At 43.3% G+C, this 27,000-nt stretch overlaps 2 protein-coding genes across 2 annotated transcripts in view; one reads left to right on the forward strand and one right to left on the reverse strand.

Moving 5' to 3' along the window:
- The first annotated feature begins 255 nt into the window (after positions 1–255).
- LOC109428018 (carboxypeptidase Q-like) lies at positions 256–2,111 on the forward strand. Its single transcript, XM_019703673.3, has 3 exons — positions 256–1,665; positions 1,727–1,852; positions 1,914–2,111. Exons 1-3 carry the CDS (start codon positions 314–316, stop codon positions 2,044–2,046), a joined length of 1,611 nt encoding a protein of 536 aa, XP_019559218.3. The 5' UTR covers positions 256–313; the 3' UTR covers positions 2,047–2,111.
- A 431-nt stretch (positions 2,112–2,542) lies between these two features.
- LOC109418242 (solute carrier family 7 member 14) overlaps positions 2,543–27,000 on the reverse strand; it is a 46,405-nt gene continuing 21,947 nt past the window's right edge. The window contains exons 4-11 of the mRNA XM_062860091.1: positions 24,229–24,327; positions 22,560–22,768; positions 13,585–13,756; positions 12,896–13,492; positions 10,459–10,605; positions 10,232–10,397; positions 9,567–10,162; positions 2,543–9,506 (exon numbers count right to left, since the gene is read on the reverse strand). Of these exons, the coding sequence (XP_062716075.1) occupies positions 9,577–10,162; positions 10,232–10,397; positions 10,459–10,605; positions 12,896–13,492; positions 13,585–13,756; positions 22,560–22,768; positions 24,229–24,327 (1,976 nt within the window). The 3' untranslated portion in view covers positions 2,543–9,506; positions 9,567–9,576. The remainder of the gene's footprint in view (positions 9,507–9,566; positions 10,163–10,231; positions 10,398–10,458; positions 10,606–12,895; positions 13,493–13,584; positions 13,757–22,559; positions 22,769–24,228; positions 24,328–27,000) is intronic.

Consider the following 27,000-nt stretch of genomic DNA (forward strand, 5'->3'; position numbering starts at 1 on the left):
TGGGGGTCTGAGATGACTAAAAATGTGTCTACGTAGTTTATGGACAGCGCCTTACCTACCCAATAATCTACTATAGAAGCAGGCCACAACTCATCGATCGAAATTTCTCGTTTCAGTTGTGGATTATTATAACTCGCTCACAACACAACACGCTACCCGAGGGACTGATAAGCACACCGTCATTACTTTCTCCACTCACATGTTCATATAATTTGTAGTATGTATTGTATTCTCGTAAGTCACGAGAACAAGTTCTCGTTACTCTGCAGCGCAGCGGGAAAGTGCGCAGACACGGTTCGGTTGGCGTGAAGAGATGGACGCAATGCGGTTTCATTCTCTACGGGAGACGCACTCAAACTCAACTGATATCGCTCACAGAAAGGGGTGGTGGTGGCGATCATCCACGCTCGTCAGTCGGGTTCTGTCCAAAGCCATGGGAACATCGCGTTCTAAGTTCGTTCTGCTGCTCGCAGGCAGCCTAACTCTGCTAGCAGTGCAAGTTCTAGCCGGTGTGTTGGACAATCGCGTCGATCAATACTCATTCGGTGGCGGTGGTGATAATGGAGCAGAATCGTGTAAATTGCCAGACAGCTTGATACGGGAGATCGAAGGTTATCAACCGATTGTGGACAAAATCATCGGCAAGATCGTTGATGGAGAGTTTGCGGGGCAGACGTGGCAGAGTTTGGCCGATTTGGTGGACACTTTCGGTGCGCGACCGGCCGGATCGGATCAGCTGGAGAATGCGATCGATTACGTGTTGGAGAATATGAAGCGGGATGGATTGGAGAATGTGCACACGGAGAATGCTACGGTGCCGCATTGGGTGCGGGGCTTCGAGAGTGCTCAGCTAGTGGCGCCATTCAAGAAGAATTTGCCTCTGCTGGGGTTGGGGGGAACGGTGGGGACTATGCGAGGTGGAATCATTGCCGAAGTGATAGCGGTAGAATCTTTTGAAGAGTTCAGTCAACTTACTACCGATCAGGTGAAGGGGAAGATCGTGGTGTTTGTTCCAAAATGGGAAGGGTACGGAAAAACGGTTGTCTATCGAGGTAAAGGAGCTTCGGTGGCATCAAAGAAAGGAGCCGTGGCCAGTTTGATTCGATCCGTTACGCCCTTCTCGATCGGTTCTCCACACACCGGATGGCAAAGCTACGAAGATGGTGTTAAGAAAATCCCAACGGCTTGTATCACAGTGGAAGATGCCGAAATGATTCTGAGAAAGTACCGAAAGGGAGAGAAAATGACGATTCATCTGGAAATGGAAGATCGGAGCTTGGATCCGTTTGTGTCGCGCAATACGATCGCCGAACTGCAGGGTACAACGTTCACGAATACTTCTGTGGTGGTTGTGTCGGGGCACTTGGACAGCTGGGACGTGGGTGTCGGTGCGATGGATGACGGAGGTGGCGCGATGATTTCATGGAAAGCTTTGACTTATTTGAAAGCTATGGGCTTGAGAGCGCGGCGGACGATAAGAGCTATTCTTTGGACAGGCGAGGAAGAAGGCTTGCTCGGAGGTCAAGCCTATAAAGAGGCTCATATGGAAAACGAACAGAAAGAGTTCAACTTTTTCTTCGAGTCCGACATGGGAACATTTGAGCCAAGGGGCTTGGATTTCACCGGGAACAAAGATGCTGAGTGCATCTTTAGAGAAGTAGTCAAGTGAGTAATTGAGAGCAATTGAGTTGATGGCATTGATGATCATTTTGTTTTCTATCGATAGACTAATGACCGCACTGAATGCAACTGAGTTCGGTACGCCTGCTGATGGTGGACCGGATATAAGCCATTGGACTAGTCGGGGATTCCCAGGAGCATCGTTGCTGAACAAAAATGAGAAATATTTCTGGTAGGGTGGACAAGCATGCATTTTTGATGGTATACAATAACATTTGATTCCATTTTGATAGGTTTCATCATTCTGCCGGGGATACCATGGCCGTTGAAGATCCGAAGAGTTTGGATAAATGCGCTGCCATCTGGGCTGCGGCAGCCTATGTAATTGCTGATTTGAGTGTGGCAATGCCGAAAGATGTTGTGTAGAATAGTTTTAGATATCTAGTGGGAAAGCTTTAAAATAACATAATAGCAACAAAATTAAAAATGAGTGTTTGGTCTCAATAGTCCTGCGTAATCTCACAACGAATGTGTTCTTATTCTGCCACAAACTTAACGAACACACGGAAAGATAATCTGAAGTATGGCGTAGTGAATGGCAGGTACGCACCACTTTAGAGCAAGGGAGGGGCAGTTACACGCATGAGTCGTTCTCTTCATCCTTCAGAAGTTCGCTTTCACCTTACGTTGGTCCATCACTATGGACCAGGAAAATCTTCTTAGAAGAATACTGTCTCAGGTAAAGTTGCTCAGAATAATAAGAGCTTGGGTCATAATGGCTCTGATGCACGATGAAGGAGTAATGCGTTGGTATAATGCGTTGTATTCTCGATGTTGCATTATACCAAAATCAACAATACCAAAAAAAAAAATAGGTACTGAAAATTCTTTCTTTCATCCAAGTAAAAACAATCACACAACATTCATTTTATTGCATTTATAGATTTCATTCTCTTTCATCACTAACTCCACAACATTGCAACCCCATAAACTCACCACCACTCTTTAGACACTGGATTCGATCGTTTTGGGGCAGGTTTCACGAGTGGCCACGATTCGTATTAATGTGTTTAAACATCCGATTCAACTGTTCTATTTATTCCGTATTTCTTTTCTTCTTTTTTTTTCACTAGTCTTATTCGAAGTAGTTCAACTATTCTGGTTTTCGTTTGTTGCCTCTGGGTTTTCTTTACCAAGATAGTTGCTGCTGCGGTTGATCACTAGAGTTCGGGTAATGTTGTTCGCTTTCCCTTCGGGGAGACGTTCTTCAGTGCTCTTATTGAATAATTCCTAGTTTTAGTTTAGTTCCTCGATAATCACTCAGTAATCGGGTTCCTCATCTATTTGCTGTGTTAGTTTTTGCTTTATTTTCTTTTGTTTGTGGTTTTTTTTTATTTGTTTGCTATGTTTTCATTATCTTAACAGTATTTAAGATTTTCTTCGTGACTATACGTTAGATTTCCATTTTTGTCGCTCTTAAAGTTGGTAGATGTAATTATACATATGCTTGATTTTTGTTTCATTTTATACAGACACCTAGAAGATTTAAATGCGCTTTTTTGTTTCAGTGGAGGAAAATTTGAAAAGATACTCTAACTATAGTTTCGAAATAATCACTGGCTTGGATTCTGTTCGGTTTTGAGTGCCAGCTATTTTGTATAGTTGTAGTCCTACGGAGCACTGACCGATATATATGTATATTCCTTTGTTTCTGTGGTTGGTTTCCTAGCAGTTTTGCTATGCTTTTTTAAAACTTTGCTTCTTTTGTACGGTGAGTTATTTCAGTTTAGAGTAGACGAATGATGTCAGCATTTAGAGATGGTTTCCACTTTTTGGTTATGACTTTGGGTTTAAATATACTTTGTTTTATGAATTAATGAAATTTTAAATCGTAACACGGTCGAACACGAATAATGATCTTTTTAGTGTTTGTGATTTTCAATGCGTTTTTTCGGTAATGTATAGAGTCAATAAGTCTGCAATATGCAATATAATTATATTTGTTCTGGTAATGTCTATATAGTATATATGTATATAGATAAATATCACACTTAGAAAAGTTAAAACTTAGTTTTTGTTTATTCCTTCTTGTTGTTTTTTTTTTTTGGAAACGAGTAAGCTGTTGTAGCCTTTGCTTTTGTAAGTCGTTTTGTGTTCAGTGTATTGTAAAAGATGTCGCGTAAAATCCTGGCTGTTTTAAACTTTCTTTTTCACAAGAGTCAGTTTCGTGTGGAAGAGACGGAGGGCTAAAATGTGCCTAGCGTAACATATAAAAGAACCCATCGGGTTTCTGTAAACGAAGGTTTTGATGGTTCTGCCAATCTAGAAGCGCTAGAGTATGCTGGAAACAGTATGCATAAATATAGATTGATATGGCTTCGACTCAAGAAAATGTGGTATTGTCTACCATAAAGATGATAGGTCCTTTTTACATGTCACGCTAGAAATAGTGTAGATTACTCTGTTATAATCCGATGCATCTGAGAACTGAAATGCAGATCTGTTGAACTGAGTCTTTAGGTAATCGATCGCTAGAGTAAGAATATCTTTGGAAACACAGACTTTCACTAAGTGTCCGTTTTTATTTTTCTAATATATTAGCTTATTTTGCAAAACCACTTTAACAATCGTTTCTGCTCGATAGGTTTGCCTTCTTTTTGGTTTCAACTGCAATAATTGTAATAAATACACTTTTCAATCAACAATATCAACAGTAAAATATCACTTAATTCATTGAAAGATGCTGATTTTAATCTCTGTTAATGTAATGTATATATACCTTTTATACTCTTTTCCTGTTTAGGTGAAGTGTTACTTTATTTTTCTTCTTAGAAGCGCTGCCAGTGTATAAAGCGACGCTCTGCCATGACTTTACTTTCTTCCTACACATGCAGTCTGTGTTAACAAAACATCCGTCGATGTCACCCGATATAGCTTGGAAATAGTCAGAAGTTGACACCTCAATGGTGGTCAGTAAAATTTATGCTCGGTGTCTCTAACTATAATTTATTATTACTATTTAGAGGAAACGAAATCATATAATCTCCTGGGCATCAGGTTCACTCTTCCATTCCTCGTACATTGGCTTCGTCATGCCTTATTCGTCACCCTTGAGCCTGCTTACTCTCTACATAAACTATCTACGTACCTTGACTCTTTTCTTCTTTCGTATTGGGCTTTCCTTCTTAACGTTAACATAATTTTATAGTAATCTCTTCCTAATTAGGTGAGCATTTTTTACAGTGCAATACTCTACGTGATTTACCGGTCAATTCTAACAGATCGATGACGATTGATGATTTTTAATGCTGATATTTTACAACGATAGTGATTGCCTCGATGCTGTCCTTTTCTTTTGGCTTTGCGACTTAAAATTCCTATTGCGGATAAATCTCAAACACAGTAGATGACAAGTTTTAACTATTGATCGTTAGATGTAGAAGCTTCTGCGCTGCATTTGAGATCATCAGTTGGAATAAACTCTATTGATAAAGGGAAACAAATCTCAAAATCAACAATAGCTATTACTAAGGAAAGTATTAATGTCAGCACGACCTATGCTTTAGCTAAACTCTCTCTCTTCTTGGCGTAACGTCCTCATTGGGACAAAGCCTGCTTCTCAGCTTAGTGTTCTATGAGCACTTCCACAGTTATTAACTGAGAGCTTCCTCTGCCAATGACCATTTTGCATGTGTATATCGTGTGGCAGGCACGAAGATACTCTATGCCCAAGGAAGTCAAGGAAATTTCCTTTACGAAAAGATCCTGGACCGACCGGGAATCGAACCCGTCACCCTCAGCATGGTCATGCTGAATACCCGTGCGTTTACCGCCTCGGCTATATGGGCCCTTCGCTTTAGCTAAACTATATTGTACTAAACGTTAGAAGACGGATTGTAAAACTAATGCACTAAACTGGACTTGCTACATATAACTTAGACGTAGTTGCATTGATTGAATCTAACTAAAGATATGTACCATTTCACTTCAGTTCACTGGAGAATATCACATGGAAAACTTGCGCCGTCGAGGAGGATTAGGGAGTATCGGTTTTCCGTCGTAGAGCTATGTGTGTACAATCACGGATATGATGATGAGAAACAGTGTCAGAACAAAGCTACGTTTAACTTATGAAGAGATATAGAGTTTGTATTGAAATACTACAAAAATAGCAGTAAAAGCTTCTCGGACCTGATATTAAGAATATCCTTAACACTAAACCCCACAGGGAATCAAAGTATCTTCAAAAACTTTACTGGAACCCACTCAGGCCCTCTGGGCCCTCTATCAATGATCTTGTACGCAATGTGGCACGGTAAAGGCTGGGTATGCTGCGCAATACAGATCCCATTGTGATCCACTAGCCTCTGCCCAGCAACTCCTATCCCTAACTCCTCGTGGTACCGGCCTGAAACTATGAGCAACCTTAGGGAAGATCGGGTAACCAACCCCGGTGGGAACTTTGGTCGTAGGCTGACAGGGAAGGGGGGTTGGGGGGGTTTGCTTCGACAAACCTGAGCGTCTGTACTCCAGGAGGAGCGGCTCACAACAGCGTCTGATCCTCATGTTAGGGGCGGCTGATCAACGTCCGAGTGCCAGGGAAGGACTCTAAGCTCAACGGTGCACTATGGTCCTCCGGAAAGTAGGGGATTGGTGTCAGGCCCTACGAGCCAGCCGTAAAAAAACCATTTTAACGGAAAAACAGCAACAGAATAATACGAACCGAGACCAACGGCAACGACCCCAGCGAACAAAAAGGATTTGCGATTGGAAACTCGGTAAGTGGAACTGCCGATCTCTCAACTTCATTAGGAGCACCCGCATACTCGCCGATCTACTGAAGGACCGCGGGTTCGGCATTGTAGCGCTGCAGGAGGTGTGTTGGACAGGATCCATGGTGCGAACGTTTAGAGGTAATCATACCATCCGCCAGGGCGCCGGCAACACACGCGAGCTGGGAACAGCTTTCATCGTGATGGGTGATATGCAGAGGCGAGTGATCGGTTGGTGCAGATAGAAGATCAAGGGTCGATTCTTCAACTTCAGCATAATAAACGTCACAGCCCACACTCAGGAAGCACTGATGATGACAACGGCGCATTCTACGCGCAGCTCGAACGCAAGTACGATCGCTGTCCAAGCCACGATGTTAAGATCATCATAGGAGATGTAAATGCTCAGGTAGGCCAGGAGGAGGAATTCAGACCGAAGATTGGAAAGTTCAGCGCCCACCAGCAGACGAACGAAAACGGCCTACGACTCATTGATTTCGCCGCCTCCAAAAATATGGCCATACGTAGCACCTTTTTCCAACACAGCCTCCCTTATCGTTACACCAGGAGATCACCACAGCAGACGGAATCTCAAATCGACCACGTTCTGATTGACGGACGGCACTTCTCCGACATTATGGACGTCAGGACCTATCGTGGCGCCAACATCGACTCCGACCACTATCTGGTGATGGTCAAACTGCGCCCAAAACTCTCCGTCATCAACAATGTACGGTACCGGCGACCGCCACGGTATAACAACCGGATGTCGCCTCAGCATACGCGCAGAATCTCGAGGCCGCGTTGCCAGACGAGGGCGAGCTAGATGAGGCCCCTCTAGAAGACTGCTGGAGTACAGTGAAAGCAGCCATCAGCGACGCCGCCGAGAGCACCATCGGGACGTGGAACGGAATCGATGGAACGAATGATTCGACGAAGAGTGCAGAACGGTTTTGGAGGAGAAGAACGCAGCGCGGGCGGTAATGCTGCAGCAAGGGACCCGACAGAACGTGGAACGTTACAAACAGAAGCGGAAACGGCAGACCCGCCTCTTTCGGGAGAAAAAGCGCCGGCTGGAAGAAGCGGAGTGCGAAAAAATGGAATTGCTGTCCCGTTCCCATGAAACACGGAAGTTCTACCAGAAGCTCAGCGCATCCCGCAACGGCTTCGTGCTGCGAGCCGAAATGTGCAGGGATGAGGACGGAGGCCTCTTGACGGACGGACGTGAGGTGATCGAAAGGTGGAAGCAGCAATTCGATCAGCACCTGAATGGCGTGGAGAACGTAGGCACGGGAGACCACGGCAACGGAGGAAACGACGACACCAGTGCAGCGGAGGACGGAAATGAACCAACTCCCACGCTGAGGGAAGTTAAGAATGCCGTTCATCAGTTCAAAACTAACAAAGCAGCTGGTAAAGATGGTGGTATCGCAGCTGAACTCATCAAGATGGGCCCAGAAAAGTTGGCCATCTGTCTGCATCGGCTGATAGTCAGGATCTGGGAAACCGAACAGCTACCGGAGGAGTGGAAGGAAGGGGTAAACTGCCCCATTCACAAGAAAGGTGACCATTTGGAATGTGAGAACTTCAGGGCGATCACTATTTTGAATGCTGGCTACAAAGTGCTATCCCAGATCATCTTCCGTCGTCTGTCACCTAAAACGAATGAGTTCGTGGGAAGTTATCAGGCTGGCTTAATCGACGGCCGGTCGACAACGGACCAGATCTTTACCGTACGGCAAATCCTTTAGAAATGCCGTGAATACCAGGTCCCAACGCATCACCTGTTAATCGACTTCAAAGCGGCATACGACAGTATCGACCGCGCAGAGCTATGGGAAATCATGGACGAAAACGGCTTTCCTGGGAAGCTGGCTAGACTGATTAAAGCAACGATGGACGGCGTGCAAAACTGCGTAAGGGTTTTGGGTGAACTATCCAGTTCATTCGAATCTCGTCGGGGACTGCGAAAAGGTGACGGACTCTCTTGCCTACTCTTCAACATCGTTCTGGAAGGTGTGATGCGACGTGCCGGGCTCAACAGCCGGGGAACGATTTTCACAAAATCCGGTCAATTTGTGTGCTTTGCGGACGACATGGACATTATCGCCTGAACATTTTTAAACGGTGGCAGAGCTGTACACCCGCCTGAAACGCGAAGCAGCAAAGGTCGGACTGGTGGTGAATGTCTCAAAAACAAAGTACATGCTGGTAGGCGGAACCGAACACGACCAGATCCATCTGGGTAGTAATGTTACGATAGACGGGGATACTTTCGAGGTGGTGGAGGAATTCGTCTACCTCGGATCCTTACTGACGGCTGACAACAACGTGAGCCGTGAAATTCGGAGGCGTATCATCAGCGGAAGTCGGGCCTACTACGGGCTCCAGAAGGAACTGCGGTCGAAAAAGATTCACCCACGCACCAAATGCACCATGTACAAAACGCTAATAAGACCGGTGGTCCTCTACGTGCACGAGACATGGACCATGCTCGAAGAGGACCTGCCAGCACTCTTAATTATCGGGCGACGCGTGCTAAGGTACAAGCTCGTACAAGCTCATAGGTTCCCAAGTTACAACAAAAATCTATTGAAATATTAAATCAAGCACGAGAAGAAGAGGAAATTCAACATACCGTGAAAGCCTATTGCAACCAATGAACACCACGTATTACAATTGCCTCTTATGCGCCGTTAGATAACACTGACTGTAGCATAAAATCAAAGCTACAAATAACCCTTTCCCACATAACAGCAAATCTCAAACCCTCTTTGTCCCCCATTCCCGTTGAACGCAACTTTGTATGTGCCTCATCTCGTGTATCTCGTGACGTGACTAATGATTCTAGATGGAAAACCGCACATGTTGCGCGCTTGCAGCTGTTGCTGTTGATGGCTGTCTCGTGTTTGTGTATTTGCTGCTGTATGCAGAATGCTAATATGATGCTTAGAAGACTGAAAACGACAAGGACAAAAACCTATATGATGTGATGATAATAACCGCACACAACAGATAATGATGACGATGGGCTGATGATTGCTTTCCCGTGAGTTGTACAGCTTTTTCAGTCCTCCGGATGCTCTCTCCGAGTCGGTAACGTGCATTCGAGCTCTGTGAATATGTAGTCAGAAATTGATTGACGATCACTGGAGAAATGCACGATACCCTTACCATTGGTCGCTTAGTCGTCCCACGTGGGATAGCTGGGGGTTTCCTGGTAGAACATCCCGAAGCCATCCTTTTTCGCCTCGGGTCGCTGTTGCGTCGGCGGAGGCTGGAAAATGTTGGTCGATTCGTACTGATGCGACGAGCGCTGCGGCACTGGAGCTGGCTGTTGACGGGGCGGATCGTAGATCGTCGTATCACTCCACGCATCGTTGGGGTTCCAACTGCTATTGCTCGTACCCCACTGCAGTTCGCTTCCGTCGTCGTTGGTCGCCATTCGATTCTCGTACCCGTGTCGGTCCCACACCGCCGTCTGCTCCCGGTGATTACTACTACTCTGGGAAGGAACTTTCAGATTGGTCTTCTGACCGGCAGGCGGCTGTTGCCCGTTGCCGTCCACCGTCAGCTCAAACTCTTCGCTCGGATTCTCCAGCGAACTGTGCGTGATTCCGTAGTAGAAGTACATGATCAGTCCCAGCGACATCCAGACCGTGAACCGGACCAGCGTCAGTATGCTTAGCTTAAATATCAGATAGATGTTGACGGTGATGGCAATCGTCGGAATGAATGGAAGTCCCGGCGTCAGGAAGGGGAGTGCGTATCTACCGGGGTATGCAAGTTGCTCGTTAGATCTCAAATTAACCTATACAAAATACCCATCTCAAACTTACCGATTCTGGGGTTGTCGCGAGATGATGAACAGGATGCACAAGATTCCTAGCACCAAGGCAGTGTAAACTAAGGAGAAGAACGTACCCGTAATACCGATCGCCATGAACAGATCCAGAAAGAATATACACGCGTACATCAGGCCGACCATTTTCGTCACGAACATACCTGGAAATCCAATGATATTAGCATTCATTCGGTAATCTAGATCGATTCCGCGTAAGCATACCGCTTTCGTGCGTCGCTGGTCCCGGGTTCACCCATGGAAACAGACCCGGACATAGATATGAGTATTGCTCGATCTTCCGACCGATGTAGCTGAAACCCCACAGCGTGAATGGATTCGAACCACCCTGAGGAGCACCGTGGACAGCACCTGGAATTAGAAAGTTAATCGAATAGAATGTTGCATTTGCACTACTGTTACAAGTTCTGAAGAATTTTATCAATACATAACCCATGTAACATTTTTACGGCTTATTAGACTTTGTGAACCACCTTAAAATTCATTCTTTAAAAGGGTTTCGGGATTGTATCTTATTACTTGAACGCGCAAGTAACAACTTCAAGGGGGAATTGAAGGCCTTAACTCCTAGAGGCATTTAGATGGGTCTTAAGGTCGTCTCAGGGGATTACAGGGAGCTCCATAAGTCTAAGGGATGCTTCAGACCGTCTCAACAGCGTTTAAGGGCGTCTCTAGGAGCGTTAGAGGGGGTCCCAAGGAGTATCAAGAGATCTCAGGTATGTTTCAAGAAAGCCCGAGGGGGTTTCAGCGGATACCACGAGATCTTGGCGTTTCAGGGAACTTCAGAAGATCTGAAGGGGGTTCAAGGGTGTTTCAGAGGGTCTCAAAAGGCCTTCTAAGGGTCTCAGAGGAGTTTCAGATGATCTCAGGGGTATTCCGGGGTATCCAAGGACGTTTCAAAGGGTACCTGGACGACTCAGGGGAGTTTCAGGGTGTTTCAGGGGGTATCAGAAGGTTTCAGGAACCCCTGGACAGATCTCAGAAGTGTTTTATGGGGTCCTAGGGGATTTCGGGGAGTACCTGTAGGTTTCAGGAGCGTTTCAAGGGAATGCAGGGGGTACAAAGATGTCTCAGAGTCGTTTAAAGGGGGCCTCATGTGGTTTCAGGAGCGTTTCAGAAAGTCACTGGGTGCTTCAGGGGTCCAAGCAGTGTTGGTAAACTCACACTCAAAGCACACTCATGAACCGCTCCTGCGTGAGCAAACTCGCGCGCGATTCTGAATCGTTTTCTCACGCGCGAGAATTTCATGCAAAATCTCGCTCTCACGAGTCACGCGCCGAAACCTCTTTCGCTTGTAAAACGAATCCAAATCAATTTAAACGGCATTCAATGTTGTTGTATGCTAGATTTGCTTTCGTTCTATTATACAATCCTAAAAACTTCGATTTAAATATTAAGAACACCAAGAAATAAAGCAATGAGTGAAATCATGAGTCAACTCATACATGATTTTTTCGGCGATGATTTTGGCGAGTCAAGAATCGCGCGTGAAACAACTCAACCATGAGATTTGAGAATTTGAGTTTTTACCAACACTGGGTCCAAGAGAAAGTTTCGGGGGTCTCAGGGACATCTCAGGGGTTCCGAGGGGATTTCAGGGTACCTGGTTGGCTCAGAGAAGTTTCAGGGCATTCTATGAGGAGTCCCAGGGTGCTGTAGAGGGTCTCAGAGGCGCTTCAGAGGGTCAAAATTTTAATGAGGTTTCAGGAGTCCTAAATGGGGTCTCAGCGACCCTTCAAGGAGTCTCAGTAGCGTTTAAAGGAGTCTCAGGAGTATAGAGATGGTCCAAGGAGCTTTTCGCGGAATCCCAGGGGGTTTCAGCAGCGTACCTGGAGGTCTCACGAGCAGCGTACCTGGAGGTCTCACACGCCCTCAAATGTTATCAAGCCTCCAAGAAACATCTCAAAACGCACCTAGCTAAAACGTTCTTGAAACCTCCTGAAACTCTCTGAAATGCTTCTGCAATGCTTTGCAACGCCCCTGAAACCATTGTAAAGGCACCTCAGGCCTCCCACTCTTGAATCAACCCTAAAACCCCTTGAAATGTTCCGGGAACCCCGTAGTACTACTGAAGCGCTCTTGAAATCTCCGTCATCTCATTCAAACGCCAACGAAACCTGTCACAACGCCAGAGATCCCCTTGAACAACCTTCTGAAGCGCCACTGAAGTCCCTTGGAACCTTTATTTTTTGAGCTCTCTTCCTGGAAACCCCCTTAGCCGCATCTCAAGTGCCCAAGAGCAAGACATTATGTTCTTACGAGCTAAGTTTCCTCATTAAAGCCTGGTCTTAATTTTGTACAAAATCCCCTCTTTTTCTAATTTATGCACCTTCAGCTCATGATATAAAAAGGGGTTCCAGTGTATTAGGCTAGTCAAAACTTCCCTCTAATCAACTCTAAACGCTCGTTGATATCACTTTAAACTACATATCATACAGTTCATTCAGATTTTACGTAACTCTAAGGGTAAGAGATGGAATCTAGCGTAGTGTTACGTTTTATACAAAATTTCAGAATTTCCCATATAAAAAATATAAAAATTGTTACGTAAAGGAGGGAGGGGTTACGTAATATTTGAATGAACCCAAACGAGTTCCAATTACATTACATTGCATGTTCATGAAACTTAAATTCAACTCACCATAAAACTTATTCTCGGACTTGTCCGATACCAGGAACTGATCATCCCGCCCCATGAAACCATCCGGACTGTCATCGGCAAAGCTGTCATCCGAATCGGGCGACCCCCTGGTGATCTTCTTCACCAGCACGTTTCCTTTCACTCGCTGCTGCGTCGTGGGGTCCGGTGTGCTCGGTGGTTGTGGTGTTCGCAGCTGTGCCGGCAATAAATCCACCAACGTTGTACTGTGCGGTTGGTAGCGTAGAATCAGCACACAGGTCGATACCAGCGTGTAAGCCAACAACGTGCCAATCGACATCATCTCCACCAGGACTTCCAGCCGCACGGTCAGCGCCACCAAAGCGGCAGCCAGTCCACTGCCAATCGTTGCTATTCCAGGCACTCCGGTTCGGGTCCACAGCTGCGACAGCATCCGGAAGACCAACCCATCCTGCGCCATTGCATATATCACCCGAGGCATAGGGAACATGGAACCGAACATGGCCACACTGAGGCCGGCCGTGGCACCCAGCGCCACCAGGGCACGACACTTCGGGGCTCCCACGTAGGTCCACATCTGTACCAGCGCCGAACCGGTGTCGATGTGGTCGTAAGGAACTGAAACGAGATTGACACAACATGGATTACACAACTTAATCCCTCTCGTAATCCCCCTTCTCACGTCTCCCCCACCTCCCTCATACGCGTACCTGTGAGCGTCAGGATAAAGCTACTGGTGACATACACGAACAACACAATCACCAGTGAGCCCACGATTGCCTTCGGAATGCTCTTCTGGGGGTTGTGCGCTTCCTCGCCCGTAGTGGCAATTATGTCGAACCCGATGAAGGCGTAGAAACAGGTGGCTGCTCCGGTAAACACCTGAAAACAATAAATGGTGGCATGAGAGGGTGCCGTGCAGTAGTGGTAACGTGAGGATATTTACACCCATTTCGATAGGAAGCTTAACAAATAATTAAATCTACTTCCATTGTGTTTGACTTCGGGCATTCCACGTTAAACAGCTTTAACTGAAATTGATGGTTGATTTACAACCGCGGTTTCTTGCGGTGAAATAAAGTGATTTTCAAACGAAAATGAATCATTAATTAATAACAAGTCCGACAGAATTTTCAAGCATCTAACATTGCTATTCGTTTTCCATGGAATGACCAATTTGTATTTACTGTTATCAGAATGCTGGAATCGCATGAGGATGTAAAAGCAAAACAGTCGAGGTGTAGGTACAAACTGCCACCAACTGCCGAACAAACAGCGGACGGACCAAGGCACGAATGGAAATAAAGCAACAAAAGCATGCAACATAAACTCGATAAATTTGATTAATCTCTTTACGCGCTGCTCCCTACACACTGGCTGTAAGTTCATCCTACGCATAAGTGTCCGTTGTTACAATCAATTCAGAAATAAAGTCTTGTTTTTATGCATCAAAAGGTAAAGTCAGGCTGCATCTAAAAGTAATGCTCCTGAAAAACTCAATAAGCCCATAATACGAATAATATCGGAGTATTTCACGTTTAATATGGACCCATAGTGCTATTCTATTGATAGGTAATTTATTTATGAACAACTATGCAAATCAAATAAGTTGTCTTGATTTGAGACAGGAGGCAGCAAAATGGTCAGTCGATAATATGGAAGTAGTATCCAACATAGCTCTGATCTTCACAAATACCTAATTCATTTCTTCTAAATCGAGGACACCTGAACAGAGAGGTCCAGGTAGGGTGGGGTTGAAGTCGTCTTCTACAACAGCCAGAACTACTCTCTCCTCCACCCACTTGGTCGACCCACCTAGCTCACTGCGCTCAACGTCTTCTTGAACCGGTTGGATGACTCTCGAGAACCATTCAAGTCGGGTTGCTATCCGACATCCTGATGACGTGACCCGCCCACCGTAGCCTCCTGATTTTCGCGGTATGGACGATGGTTGGTTCTCTCAGCAGCTGATGCAGCTCGTGGTTCATTCGCCTTTTCCAAGTCCCGTCTTCCATCTACACTCCGCCGTAGATGGAACGCAACACCTTCCGTTCGAAATCTCCAAGGGCGCGTTGGTCCTCTGCACGTAGGGTTCATATTTCGTGCACACAGAGGACGACCGGTCTAATCAGTGTTTTGTAGATAGTTAACTTCGTGTTACGGCGACTTTTATTCGATCATAGAGTTCTGCGGAGTTCAAAGTAAGTACGATTTCCTGCCACAATGCGCCTCTGAATTTCTCTGCTGGTGTCGTTGTCGGAGGTCACCAGTGAGCCCAAGTACACAAATTATTCAACCGCCTCGATTTCATCACCGTCGAAATAAATTCGGGGTGGCGGGCGCGGTGATTCCTCCCTGGAGCCCTTTGCCATCATGTACTTTGTCTTCGACACATTCGACGATTTGCCTGGCTTCACTCTTTAATCGGATGTACGTTTCCGCCATCGTCTCAAATTTACGAGCAATAATATCAATATCATCAGCGAAACCAAGCAGCTGAACGGACTTCGTGAAAATTGTTCCACTTCACGGTGTGCCAAAAACCGTTATTAACAAATAAAAATGTCCACCCAAATGGCACCCGGCATTCGAAAGATATACTATTCTAGTATCTCCTCTGAAAATTTAAAAATGTTTCATCGAGGGAAACTAAAGTTTTTGTGATTTGAAGATTTTGAGACATTTCTATAGATTTTTCTAATATGTGTAAATATGGGCGCACGGTGTGCCTGAAACCACTATTTACAAATAAAAATATACACCATATTGACACCCGGCATTCGAAAGATATACTATTTTAGCATTACCTCAGAAAATCTGAAATTTTTTCATTGAGGGAAACAATAGAGTTAAGAAACTATAGAGGACGAATGTCGCTGCTGTTCCCTTTGTTCTTGTTCGCAAACATGTCGGGTATATATCTGTCAAACTGCATACTTTTTCGCTTTGACACTTATATCCCGGCCTATATCTACCAGCAAGAGATGTTGCGGCAGCGACGCCAGCGACATTCTTCCTCTATAGTTTATTACCTCTATTAGGGAAACGAAAGTTTTTACTGTTTGAAGATTTTCCTCTATTTTTATAGAATTAGCTCATATATGGGAATATTGTTATACAGTGCTCTTCATATCATAAAGAATAATAACACTGCTCGACAAAATTTTAATTAAGTTCGTTTTATGGGATGAGAGAAAAAAAAACAGGGTTTTGGAACCCTAGAAGTGTCATAGTAAAAGAATTTTCGTTTCAGGCACACCGTGCGCCCATATTTACTCATATTAGAAAATTCCACAGAAATGGCTCAAAATCTTCAAATCACAAAAACTTTAGTTTCCCTCGATGAAACATTTTCAAATTTTCAGAGGAGATACTAGGAAAGTATATCTTTCGAATGCCGGGTGCCATTTGGGTGGACATTTTTATTTGTTAATAACGGTTTTTGGCACACCGTGACTTGTGTTTATCCCTGCTCTCCTAATTACACCTTCTAAAGCAATGTTGAACAGCAAGCACGAAAGCCATCACCTTGCCGTAACCCTCACAGCAAAAAAAATCTTGTAATATCACATCTTTTTCGATGCACATCAGTCGCGTCGTAAAATTGATGTACAAATTACATTCGTTCTACGCAGCAAATCAGCCGCCACAGCTTGACAGTGGGTCTAGCAATCGCTAGAACCGGAACGATTGATGAATTATATATAAGTAAAATATTGGCATGGATTCGTACACTGATCCGTTGATTGTAAGGCGTATCCCTTACCTCTCGGCTATTTCACCGAGTTAGGAGGTAGATGATAAATATGATACTGCTTCTGAGTGTTTGCTGGAAAGGGTTTGTTGACACTTTCCGGTACCAACAAGAGTGTACATGGTGAGTGTGATAAATGTCGGAAAACGATGTAACCGATTGAAATTACGTTCAAAAATGGATACAGTCGGAACTCGCTCGTTGAGCCACAACCTCCACCCAACCAACGAATTCGATTCGCTAGTTGGGTGAAATGACAGCAGCACTAGGGGCGTGTGCATTGTTTTTTTTTTAATCATGTTTAGGTTGGAAGTCAAAAGTAAAATTTTTCAATTTGTTTTACATTTAGAGCAAAACTGATAAATACGTTTTGCAAGACACATATATGTCCAATGCGAGAAATAATTATTTTCACCCATTTTCAGTCGGTGAAGTGAAAATATACATGTTTATGAAACCACCCGGACCAAAAGCAAGCACAAAACACTATCAATGATCGACAAAATAAAGATTGCCGATGTTTTGCATTTGTTTCGAAGTAATTGTACAAATTCTTTTTTTTTTTAAGAAATATAAAATAGAAATTCTTCTCGATTATCAGTAAAGTTTAGGAAACCAAAAACTCATTAGCTCGCCCCTCGGAATTACAGATTGGTTGTCATTTTCAGTTTGACATTGAATTATGACATCCAGGTACTTTTTAGTTGGCAGACAGCTCAACTAACGGGGCCCCAACTAAAAAGTCACCCAACTATTAAGCCCCCAACCAGCGAGTCATGACTGTACATCGTCAGAAATTACGCGCCTGGAAATTACGAAATTATTTGCTGTGCTCTGCGAGATTCGAAGACACTCGAGAGTGTCCCTGATACTCGGACTACGCACATCTTTCGATCCATCGTCATCCATATTCGTGCATAATCTGCCATAGCTGTTCTCGATCGATTGTATCATACGCCGATTTGAAATCGATGAACAAGTGATGTGTGGGCACGTTGTATTGGCGGCATTTCTGCAACATCTGGTCCATTTTTACGCGTTCACCCATGAATCTAGCCTGATATTTCCTGACCCCTGACCCCTAATTCAAGGTGTTATGCGGCTTTACGCTTACCGTGCCTAGGAATGAATGGTTAGGGGGTCTTATAAAAACCTAATCGCAAACGGAGCCTGTGGAGTACCAGGGCACAGTATTTTGCCCTTACTGCGCTAACCGGAGTAATAGTGCGGTGGACCTTGTGTTTCTCCGAGACAATCAGCTGCCCTTCTTCAATCTCATACTTGAGGCTGAATAAGGGCGGGATTATGAAGATGCTATTAATTAGTTTGAATTTTCACCTATATGGTTTCGCATTATGCGTTTTACACAGTGTATTTTGTGCATCCTCGCCTTTGGCGCACTCAAATCGATACCGATCTGGCTTTATTGTTGCTGTTCTTTTTTGTGCTGTGATTGTTAAGAGTTTAATCTTGCCTAGTTTGGGTAGTGGCTACGGTTAGGATAGCTCAGATCAATCTTCAGCACAAAAGAACAGCAACGATCAATCTTTGTAGACTTATGCAAAATGGTACAGCCCAAGTGGCGTTAGTCCAAGAACCTTACTTTCGTAAGGGGAATTTCTATCTAGGAAACCTTGTGAATCCGGTGTTTGCTACTTTCAGTAAAATTGAAATGGCAAACTCACGTGTCATGCCTCGAGCATGTGTGCTTGTCAAAAACGCAATCGTTGCTACACTCATCTCTGAGCTAACTACTAGAGATGTATGTGCTATCACAATCGATGTATCTGTTGGAAACCTCAACAGGAAATACGTTTATTGTTCGGTTTATTTACCGCATGATGAACCATCCCCTACGGATGCTTTCAAGCAAGTCATTGCATACTGCACTTCAAAAGGCCTTCCGCTAATTGTTGGTAGTGATGCTAATGCTCACCATATAATCTGGGGCAGCTCAGACATCAATTTGAGAGGCTCTAGTTTGATGGAATACTTAAGTAGTACAGATCTTGGATTACTTAACATAGGCAACCGCCCAACCTCTAAGTGTAGAATTAGCTATAAGTTAAAATATACATTAATAAAAACAAAAAAAAACCGCCCAACCTTCTTGGTATCTGCTAGAGAGGAAGTGTTAGACATAACTCTTTGCTCTAGCAGAATTAGTCACGAGCTGACCAATTGGCATGTGTCAGATGATGAATCTTAATCTGACCATCGCTACATCTTGTTTGAACATGTGAATGTTACTTCGCATACTTTGCGTTTCAGGAATCCCCGATCAACCAATTGGGATTTGTAATACTGATTTGGTTACGGCCAAATTTCATGGATAGTCACCATCCATTGACACTTCAAGTGATTTTGATGATGCCGTTAATACTAGAACGTCCTCCATCATGGAAGCTTTTGAAGAAGCTTGCCCTCTGCGGTCTGTGAAGACCACAAGAGGACCCCCTTGGTGGAACTCTGATCTGGCCAAGCTCAGGAAACAATGTAGAAAGAGTTGGAACAGGCGACGTTCGGCTGGATCGGAGGCTTTCAGGTCGGCTCGCAAGGCCTACCAGGAAGCTCTTCGGTCTGCTGAACGATCCGGCTGGAAAAACCTTTGTACAAATGTTTCCAGTCTGAGTGAAGCCAGTCGATTGAACAAAATCCTTGCAAAATCTAAGGATTTTCAAGTGAACGAACTTCGTTTGCCAAATGGTGATTTCACTTCCTCTGATGAGCAAGTTCTGGAATGCTTATTCAGCACACACTTCCCTGGATGCGTGGATATTACATCTTCGGATGAACCTGATGTCTTTTCTTGTAGTTATGATTCTTTAGCTTGGGCTCGGAGTATTGTAACTATAGAATCGATTGAGTGGGCTCTTAATAGCTTTGCTCCTTTCAAATCTCCTGGGGCAGATGAGATTTATCCTATTTTGCTTCAGAAGGGATTTGATTACTGGAAAAACTTGTAATTAGAAGGCACGAAATGTTGCTAATTGGCAAATTGAGAGATGAAATTTGTGAAAAAAATCGCGTTCTGGTGGGATTCGAACCCACGACTCCGTATTCGCTAGACCGGCGCTTTAACCAACTAAGCCACAGAACAGGTAATGGTTCTGCGGAATAGAAAGCCAAACTGACTCCGAAGCCGCACCGTGAACACTCCTATTTCACAAACTCATCTCTCTTTTCGGCTTAGATGCCAATCCACAACACACTCCTGTTTGTGCCCACTACCTACAAGGGATTTGATTATTTCAAACATGTTTTGAAAAAACTACTTGTTTGCAGTTTTGCTACAGGGTATATTCCTAAATCCTGGCGGGATATTACTGTAAAGTTTATTCCGAAAGTGGGTCGTGCGTCGTATGAAGAAGCAAAGAGTTTCATACCTATCAGTTTGACCTCTTTTCTTCTGAAATGCTTAGAACGCATTGTGGATCATCACATCCGTGATGTTCATCTGGCCAACGTGCCTCTTCATGTGAACCAACATGCCTACCAATCTGGTAAGTCCACTGTGACTCTTTTACACAAGGTTTTTTACGATATCGAGAAAGCATTCGCTCAAAAGCAGTATTGTCTGGGTGTTTTCTTAGATATCGAGGGTGCCTTTGACAACGTGCCTTTCGATGCCATATTGGAACCCGCACGGAGTCATGGTATATCTCCAATTATTTCCAATTGGATTCACCAAATGCTCAAAAACCGATATCTCTTCTCGACATTGCGTCTAGCAGGGATTAGGAAATTGAGTGTTTGTGGATGCCCCCAAGGAGGAGTCTTATCACCGCTTTTGTGGAATCTCGTAGCAGATACGCTATTGAGGCAACTCAATAATAGCGGTTTTCCTACTTATGGTTTTGCCGACGACTACCTAACATTGTTAGTTGGTATGTGCATCAGCACCCTTTTCGACCTGATGCAAAGCGCCCTTCAGGTAGTTGAGGGTTGGTGTCGCCAACGGTTCGGTCACTGTTCGGTTGATCCGTGTAAAACATCTATTGTTCTTTTCACGGAAAGGCGAAACCGTAATGGCGTTCGACCTTTGCGTCTCTTTGATTCTGAAATCGATGTGACTGAACAGGTAAAGTACGTTGGAGTCATTCTTGATTCCAAGCTTTCCTGGACACCTCACATTGAGTTCAGACTCAAGAAAGCTTGTACATATGGCCTTCGGGCAATGCCGGCGTACTTTTGGTACAACTTGGGGTCTAAAACCCAAGTAGGTATATCAAATGGATTTACACAACTGTGGTCCGGCCAATATTGGCTTATGGATGTCTTGTGTGGTGGTCCAATCAAAATTGGGCCATCTCCAAAGGATGTGCTTAATGGCGATGTCTGGACTGTTCTCTTCACCGGCAGCGCTCGAAATTCTCTTTGACGTTGCCCCACTACACATTCATCTCAAACAAGAAGCACTTTCTTGCACTTACCGTCTACGGGTACTCGGTCTACTAGAGGAAACTCCTGTGAACCACACATCAACACACACCTCGTTGTTTTCACTTTTGGTGAATTGGGACAAAATTGTTCTTGCTCCAAGTGATCTTACAACTGCTTGTAATTTTCCATATAGGACATTTTCCACGAATTTCCCTTCCCGGGACGAGTTGACATCTGGTTATCAGACGGCATCGTATGTTACACTGATGACTCCCTTCTCGAAGGTGCTGGTGTTTATTCTCGTGAGCTAAGGCTGTATCAGTCTTACTCACTTGGTAGACACTGCACCGTTTTTCAGGCCGAAATCTTTGCTCTTATGTACGGAGTGCAATCAGCACTTCAGCAGCACGTAATGGGCAAAATAATATACTTCTGTTCAGATAGCCAGGCTGCTATTAAAGCACCTGCTTCAGCCAACTCTAGGTCGAAGGTAGTTATCGCTTGTCGAACTCAAATCGAGGAGCTGAATTCAGCAAACGTTGTTCACCTTGTTTGGTTACCTGGCCATTCTTCCATCGCTGGAAATGAATTGGCTGATGAGTTAGCTCGCACTGGAGCATCACATGAATTTATTGGCCCTGAGCCAGCTATTCCGATATCGAAGTGTTGGGTAAAGCTTCAGATTCACACCTGGGCTGCCACTCAACACAGACAATACTGGAATAGTTTAGAGTCATGTAGTCAAATCAAATTGTATTATACTGAGCCATATCCAAGGGTGGCGAAGTTTCTTACAAATCTGTCAAAGCAGAATTGCAGCATTCAGGTCAAAGCATTGACTGACCACTGCCGACTCAGCTATCACATGGCGAATATTCAGCATGCTGATTCATTTGCATGTGATAGCTGTGAATCCGATTATGGAACTTCGTATCATTTGATATGTAACTGTCCAGTTTTTGCGCAACTGCGTTTCTGAGTATTCGGTAAACACTTAATAAGTGAAACTGACTTCAGAAACCGGAATCTTCAGGATATTCTGTTGTTCTTAACCCGCTGTGGTAAAAAGCTATAGGATCTCTTTCGCTTTATGCGTTATTACAGTGCCCTTTTCAGGGCGCTGTTTGAACCCATTGTGGTACGCTTGTGCGTTAGTACCCTATTCTAGGGTATTTTTTCCTATTTCCCTAATCCAAATCCTTTTCCCTTCCTTTTCCCTCAGGTAGATGATGAAATAGGCTGTTATTTTGGCGATGGCACAAATGTCCCAAATGGAGGATAACGTGCCTCTGGAGCCGGCCTTCTGATACCTGATACCTGATACCTGATGAAGGTGTTTGACATAGATTCAATATTCAATGACATCGGACACATATGCGTAGAACAACACCCGACCAGTACCAGAAAACCGGGAGGCATGTAATTGCAACTAACTATCCCGCAGCGACATTCTCACTTATGTTCAATCTGTTGCTACATCCACACTTTTAAAAATTGAAACGGAAATAAAAATGAAAGGAAAAAAAAAACAGAAATCTCTGCACTTACCCCACTCCACCCGTACGGCAGGAAGCCTTCGTGTTCGTTCCATGTGGCCGTGTCGACGTAGAACATCCCCGCCGTCAGGATGAACACCCACGAGGCCAGGTTGACCGTGTTGAGGACGTTGTTGAAGAGCACCGATTTGCTGGCACCCAGCGCCAGCACACAGGTCATCACCAGGGTGATGCCGAATGCGATAAAATCCGGCGGCCGACCTGCATTGGGTGTTGTAAGCCGTGTAATGGGATTTGGTTGATCGTCCGGGTTTGGTAGAGGCAGCATCGTATCGTTGGGGCAGGCAGCCAGCCGGCGTCAAGTGACGGACGGCCAGATAATAAAAATTGTCAACGAATCGCAAGCGGAAATGCGAGCAAGTAGTGGAGAAGAAAAATAAGAACAAAAATACGGAAAAAGACGGAAGTCGTAAATTTTAACTGATGAAAAGGCATGACGCACTACTGGTATGACAATGCGATGGATTTGGTGCACAATAGGGGTGATCTATGATAAGTATTATATTTAAGGACTGTATCGGAAATTAACTATAAACATTCAAAATGCTCTATCTCGACGCATGGTTGGTCTTTTCATTCCGGTTCTTCTATGAAATCTTAACAATATAGTTCAGTTTAAAACAGCTTGAAGAAATTTGGAAAATGTTTAGTATTATTGAAAATATGGTTCGATGAGTATACCACACAAAATTACAATCTGTACAAACTGCATTTTTTTTTTATTTTTTTTAACGTTTCGAATATTTGTTGCGAAGAAAAATTGTACGGGGAAAAATCTGGAAAATAATTATTATTACTAGCAGTTATGTACACATAACATATCACTTAAAACCGACTTTTAAAATTCTTATTTTGGATAGAAAAACCTCCAACATTAAGAATATGGTCTATCCCAAAAAAAACCTACTTTTTGGTCGAACTTTGACGCTCTGTTTTAAATATTTTTAGAGGTTATAAAATTCCGTTTTCTGGTAAAACTACCTCTTCAATAGATTTAAATACATACAAAATCGAAAAAAATGCAAATTTTCAACTTTATGTATTTTTTTTATTTGCGTATTCATTCTTTGAGGACGCATAAAAAAGGAGTTCCTCGAAAAATGGCCTTTTTTCATTTTTAGGAATTGCCCTAAACTGCGGAGGGAATTTTTCTTGATAAAAATAGCTTTCCTATATCATGAGCATTCTGGAAAAGAATACATTTGCGCAAAAATAAGAGAAAAAATTTGATATTTTCCTTCAGTTTTCACAGTTCTAAATTTTTAGGAGGTGTCCAAAATTTTAAAAACATGTGTGCAATCTTTGGGATAAAAGTCCAAGTTCAATGATTATTTTTTGAAAATAAAAACTGTTATTCTTTATTTAAGAGATTTATATAGTATCTCCAAAAATAAAGTTTTGTTTATTTTGAACAGATTATTTTTCAGGCCATTGTGAACGTTTATAGTTAATTTCCGATACAGTCCTTAGTTTATTAGGGATATTTATCATGATCCAGGATAAGGTAGACAGGGAAATTTATGAATTTTGGATATTGTATTTCCAAATGCAACGCCACCATCTCGTTGTCATGGTTGGAAGATATTTTGTAAAAGATTATATAAACAATTTGAAAAAGAAAAAAACTGAACTCATAAACAATAACCAACAGAGATACGTACCAAATATGGTCCCCACGGCGGAAGCTATGCTTCTACTGATGGCACCTCCGGAAAGCGAATCGAAGCTTGCACTCAGTGCACAGGCACACGCGCTCGTACCTGTTGAAAGTGAAAAAAACAAATAATTCTTCTCTATCTACTCCTGCTTTTGCAATAATCTCGAGCCAGTCGGGCTGAAATCTCATTAATAATTAAAAGAACGGCACAGCTGATACAGAGTCGAGTGGTGTGGTTGGATCATACAACGAACAAAAACCTTAAACTTTGCATCACATAAATCACAAATACCTTCTTTTCCTCCCCCAAGTCTGGTCGTCTTCCCAGCTGAAAAGCCTTGAATGCGCTACTGAAGTTAATATTCATGTTCTTTGTCTCACCTTCAAGTTTCCCGAACAGAATTCTTATCACTGCATCTAAATCAAATCCCACCGAAAAAGGCGATGGCATCTTCCATAAATTGTTCCCATGAAAATTAAAAAATAAAACTGCAATCGGGACTCCTGAAAGGCAGAGAACCATTTGTTCAATTTGGGGATCCTTCCCATGCCTTCCTATCCCGATACCCCGATATCGATCGGAAGCTGATGCCGAATTGAACTTTTCTTTATTTATTATTCCAACCCGTTTTGCTTTCTCGATGCTGAGCTGGCGATTGCTGCTCTCGTCGTCGTCGGTCCGGGATTGGGGATCCGATTTCATGGCAAAAGTTGCGAAAACAAAAAGCTATTTTTAGCTGACTGGAAGTCACATTACCTATTGAAATCACATGTCGTCGTCGGTCGGTATGCTTGTCGCCGGCCGGGAAGGAAAACGGAGACCAGTCAGTGACGACTAGTGGAAAATTTGAATCCGACGAATTGTGACGGCGAATGATGGATTTTCCGGAAAACGATAGGTGGTGGAGCTTGACTCGGTGTCGAGTGGTGTGTCATTACGTTCGGCGAATTGGATTCCAGTATATTTGGAGAATTCCACCACGACTGACGTTGAAGTTTGTAGCTTTTAGAATTCATTGGAACTTTAAGAACCTTTTTTTCATAAGAAATCTGACTTTGATAATTAAAAAAAAAAAACATAAAGGGTCTCCAGTTAGCCTAGTGGTTAAGGCTTTGGATCGCCAATCCGGAGACGGCGGGTTCGATTCCCGTTCCAGTCGGGAAAATTTTCTGGACTCCCTGGGTATAATGAATTATTGTGCTTGCCTCACAATATACGAATTCATGCAATGGCAGGCAAAGAAAGCCCTTCAATTAATAACTGTGGGAGTGCTCAAAGAACATTAAGTTGAAGTGAGGCAGGCCAAGTCCCAGTGGGGGACGTAGAGCCATAAAGAAGAAGAAGAACATAAGGTGTCAATCTTATTCTCGTCATACTAAAGCACCAACCAATAATGATCGAGTTCATTATTGCACCTCGTGCAATGCCTCATGGCCAGTTTGGTTTTAATGACTTATTCATAAGCATCTACCATTTCCTTAAAATAACACTAGTTTACAAAATAAAACGAAAGTCGTGAACATCTGTCAACGACCAAAATTTTTTAAGTACAATTTAGTGCTGATTTCGAAACCGCGCTTCAAAAAATTTTAAGTAGGGCAGTTTTTGAGTTTTGGCTCAATATCGAGTTTTACAATTTTTTAAAATATGGAATTTACTGTAATTCAAATATCTTGCGTTTTGTTCAACCAATTTCAAATCTTTTTCCATAAATTAAAAGCTGAATACAATACCTTTCGATCATCTGAATGCAGGTTTTACGTCAGATTAATGAAATTCAAGATATTAACGAGTTTTTGGGACAATCTCTTTAAATTTTAGCAAATTTTCCAAAATTTTTTGAAGAAATGTATTTTTTTCAATAAGAAAAAAACAATTTAAAAATTCTTTCTCGACGTTTATTTGACATATCATATGTAGGCGAGTTACAGTAAAAATTTCAGCTCAATAGGAGCATTGATTACGGAGAATGAGATGTGTGAAATGAGCGACTTTGCTTAAAAATAGAACAAAAATCGATTTCAAATCATCAACCTTGTATGGAAAGTCGAAAAAATTTCCGCTCTACTGTAATTTTTTTCCTTCTCAAAGCATGATTCTACGCCAAAAATGATCATCAGCTTACCGAGTTCAAAAATGCTGTAAACTAGTGTAATAGGATTGAATAATTTGCCTCAAATTCTATTTCCATCTAGACCTCGTCCATTTTGGGCACAACATGAATTTAATTCCCGTCACACTTTCTACGTGACACTGTGGTACATAGGATGGTCAAAAATTATAATTTGGTCTTAGCTGTGCATTCGAAAAGTCGGTCAAATTATTCATAAATCAAATGATGTGTTGAAAGTAGTGTTCAGCAAGAAGCTTTTAAATTGAGATAGATGTAGCTATCTAATTTTTCAGTTAATATTTTTGTTGAGCTGATAATAATTTTGCTCACCAGATTATAAAACGCCATCTCAGTGCAACGAAGAAATCTATCTATGTGGTTGTGAAATACGATGTTTCGTATGCACGTAATCAACGCACACATCTGCCCGGATCTTCCCTGGAACAAAGAAAGATTTGTTGTTTCAATTTTACCGACGGGCAGAAAGCAATTTATTTGCTGCATTTTGCAACAGTGAAATCCATCGTTGAAGTGCCACTGAGCTTTCGTAGGGTGTGAATTGCAGGTGAGCTCAAGAAGTGAATTTAATGAAGTGAAAATTGAGCGATGATGAAGATCAATTCGGCTAGCTGCTGCTTTGCTGCGGTTGCATTCGTCTAACG

This window comes from Aedes albopictus, chromosome 3 (assembly GCF_035046485.1).
Source record: "Aedes albopictus strain Foshan chromosome 3, AalbF5, whole genome shotgun sequence".
Taxonomy (NCBI): Eukaryota; Metazoa; Arthropoda; class Insecta; order Diptera; family Culicidae; genus Aedes; species Aedes albopictus.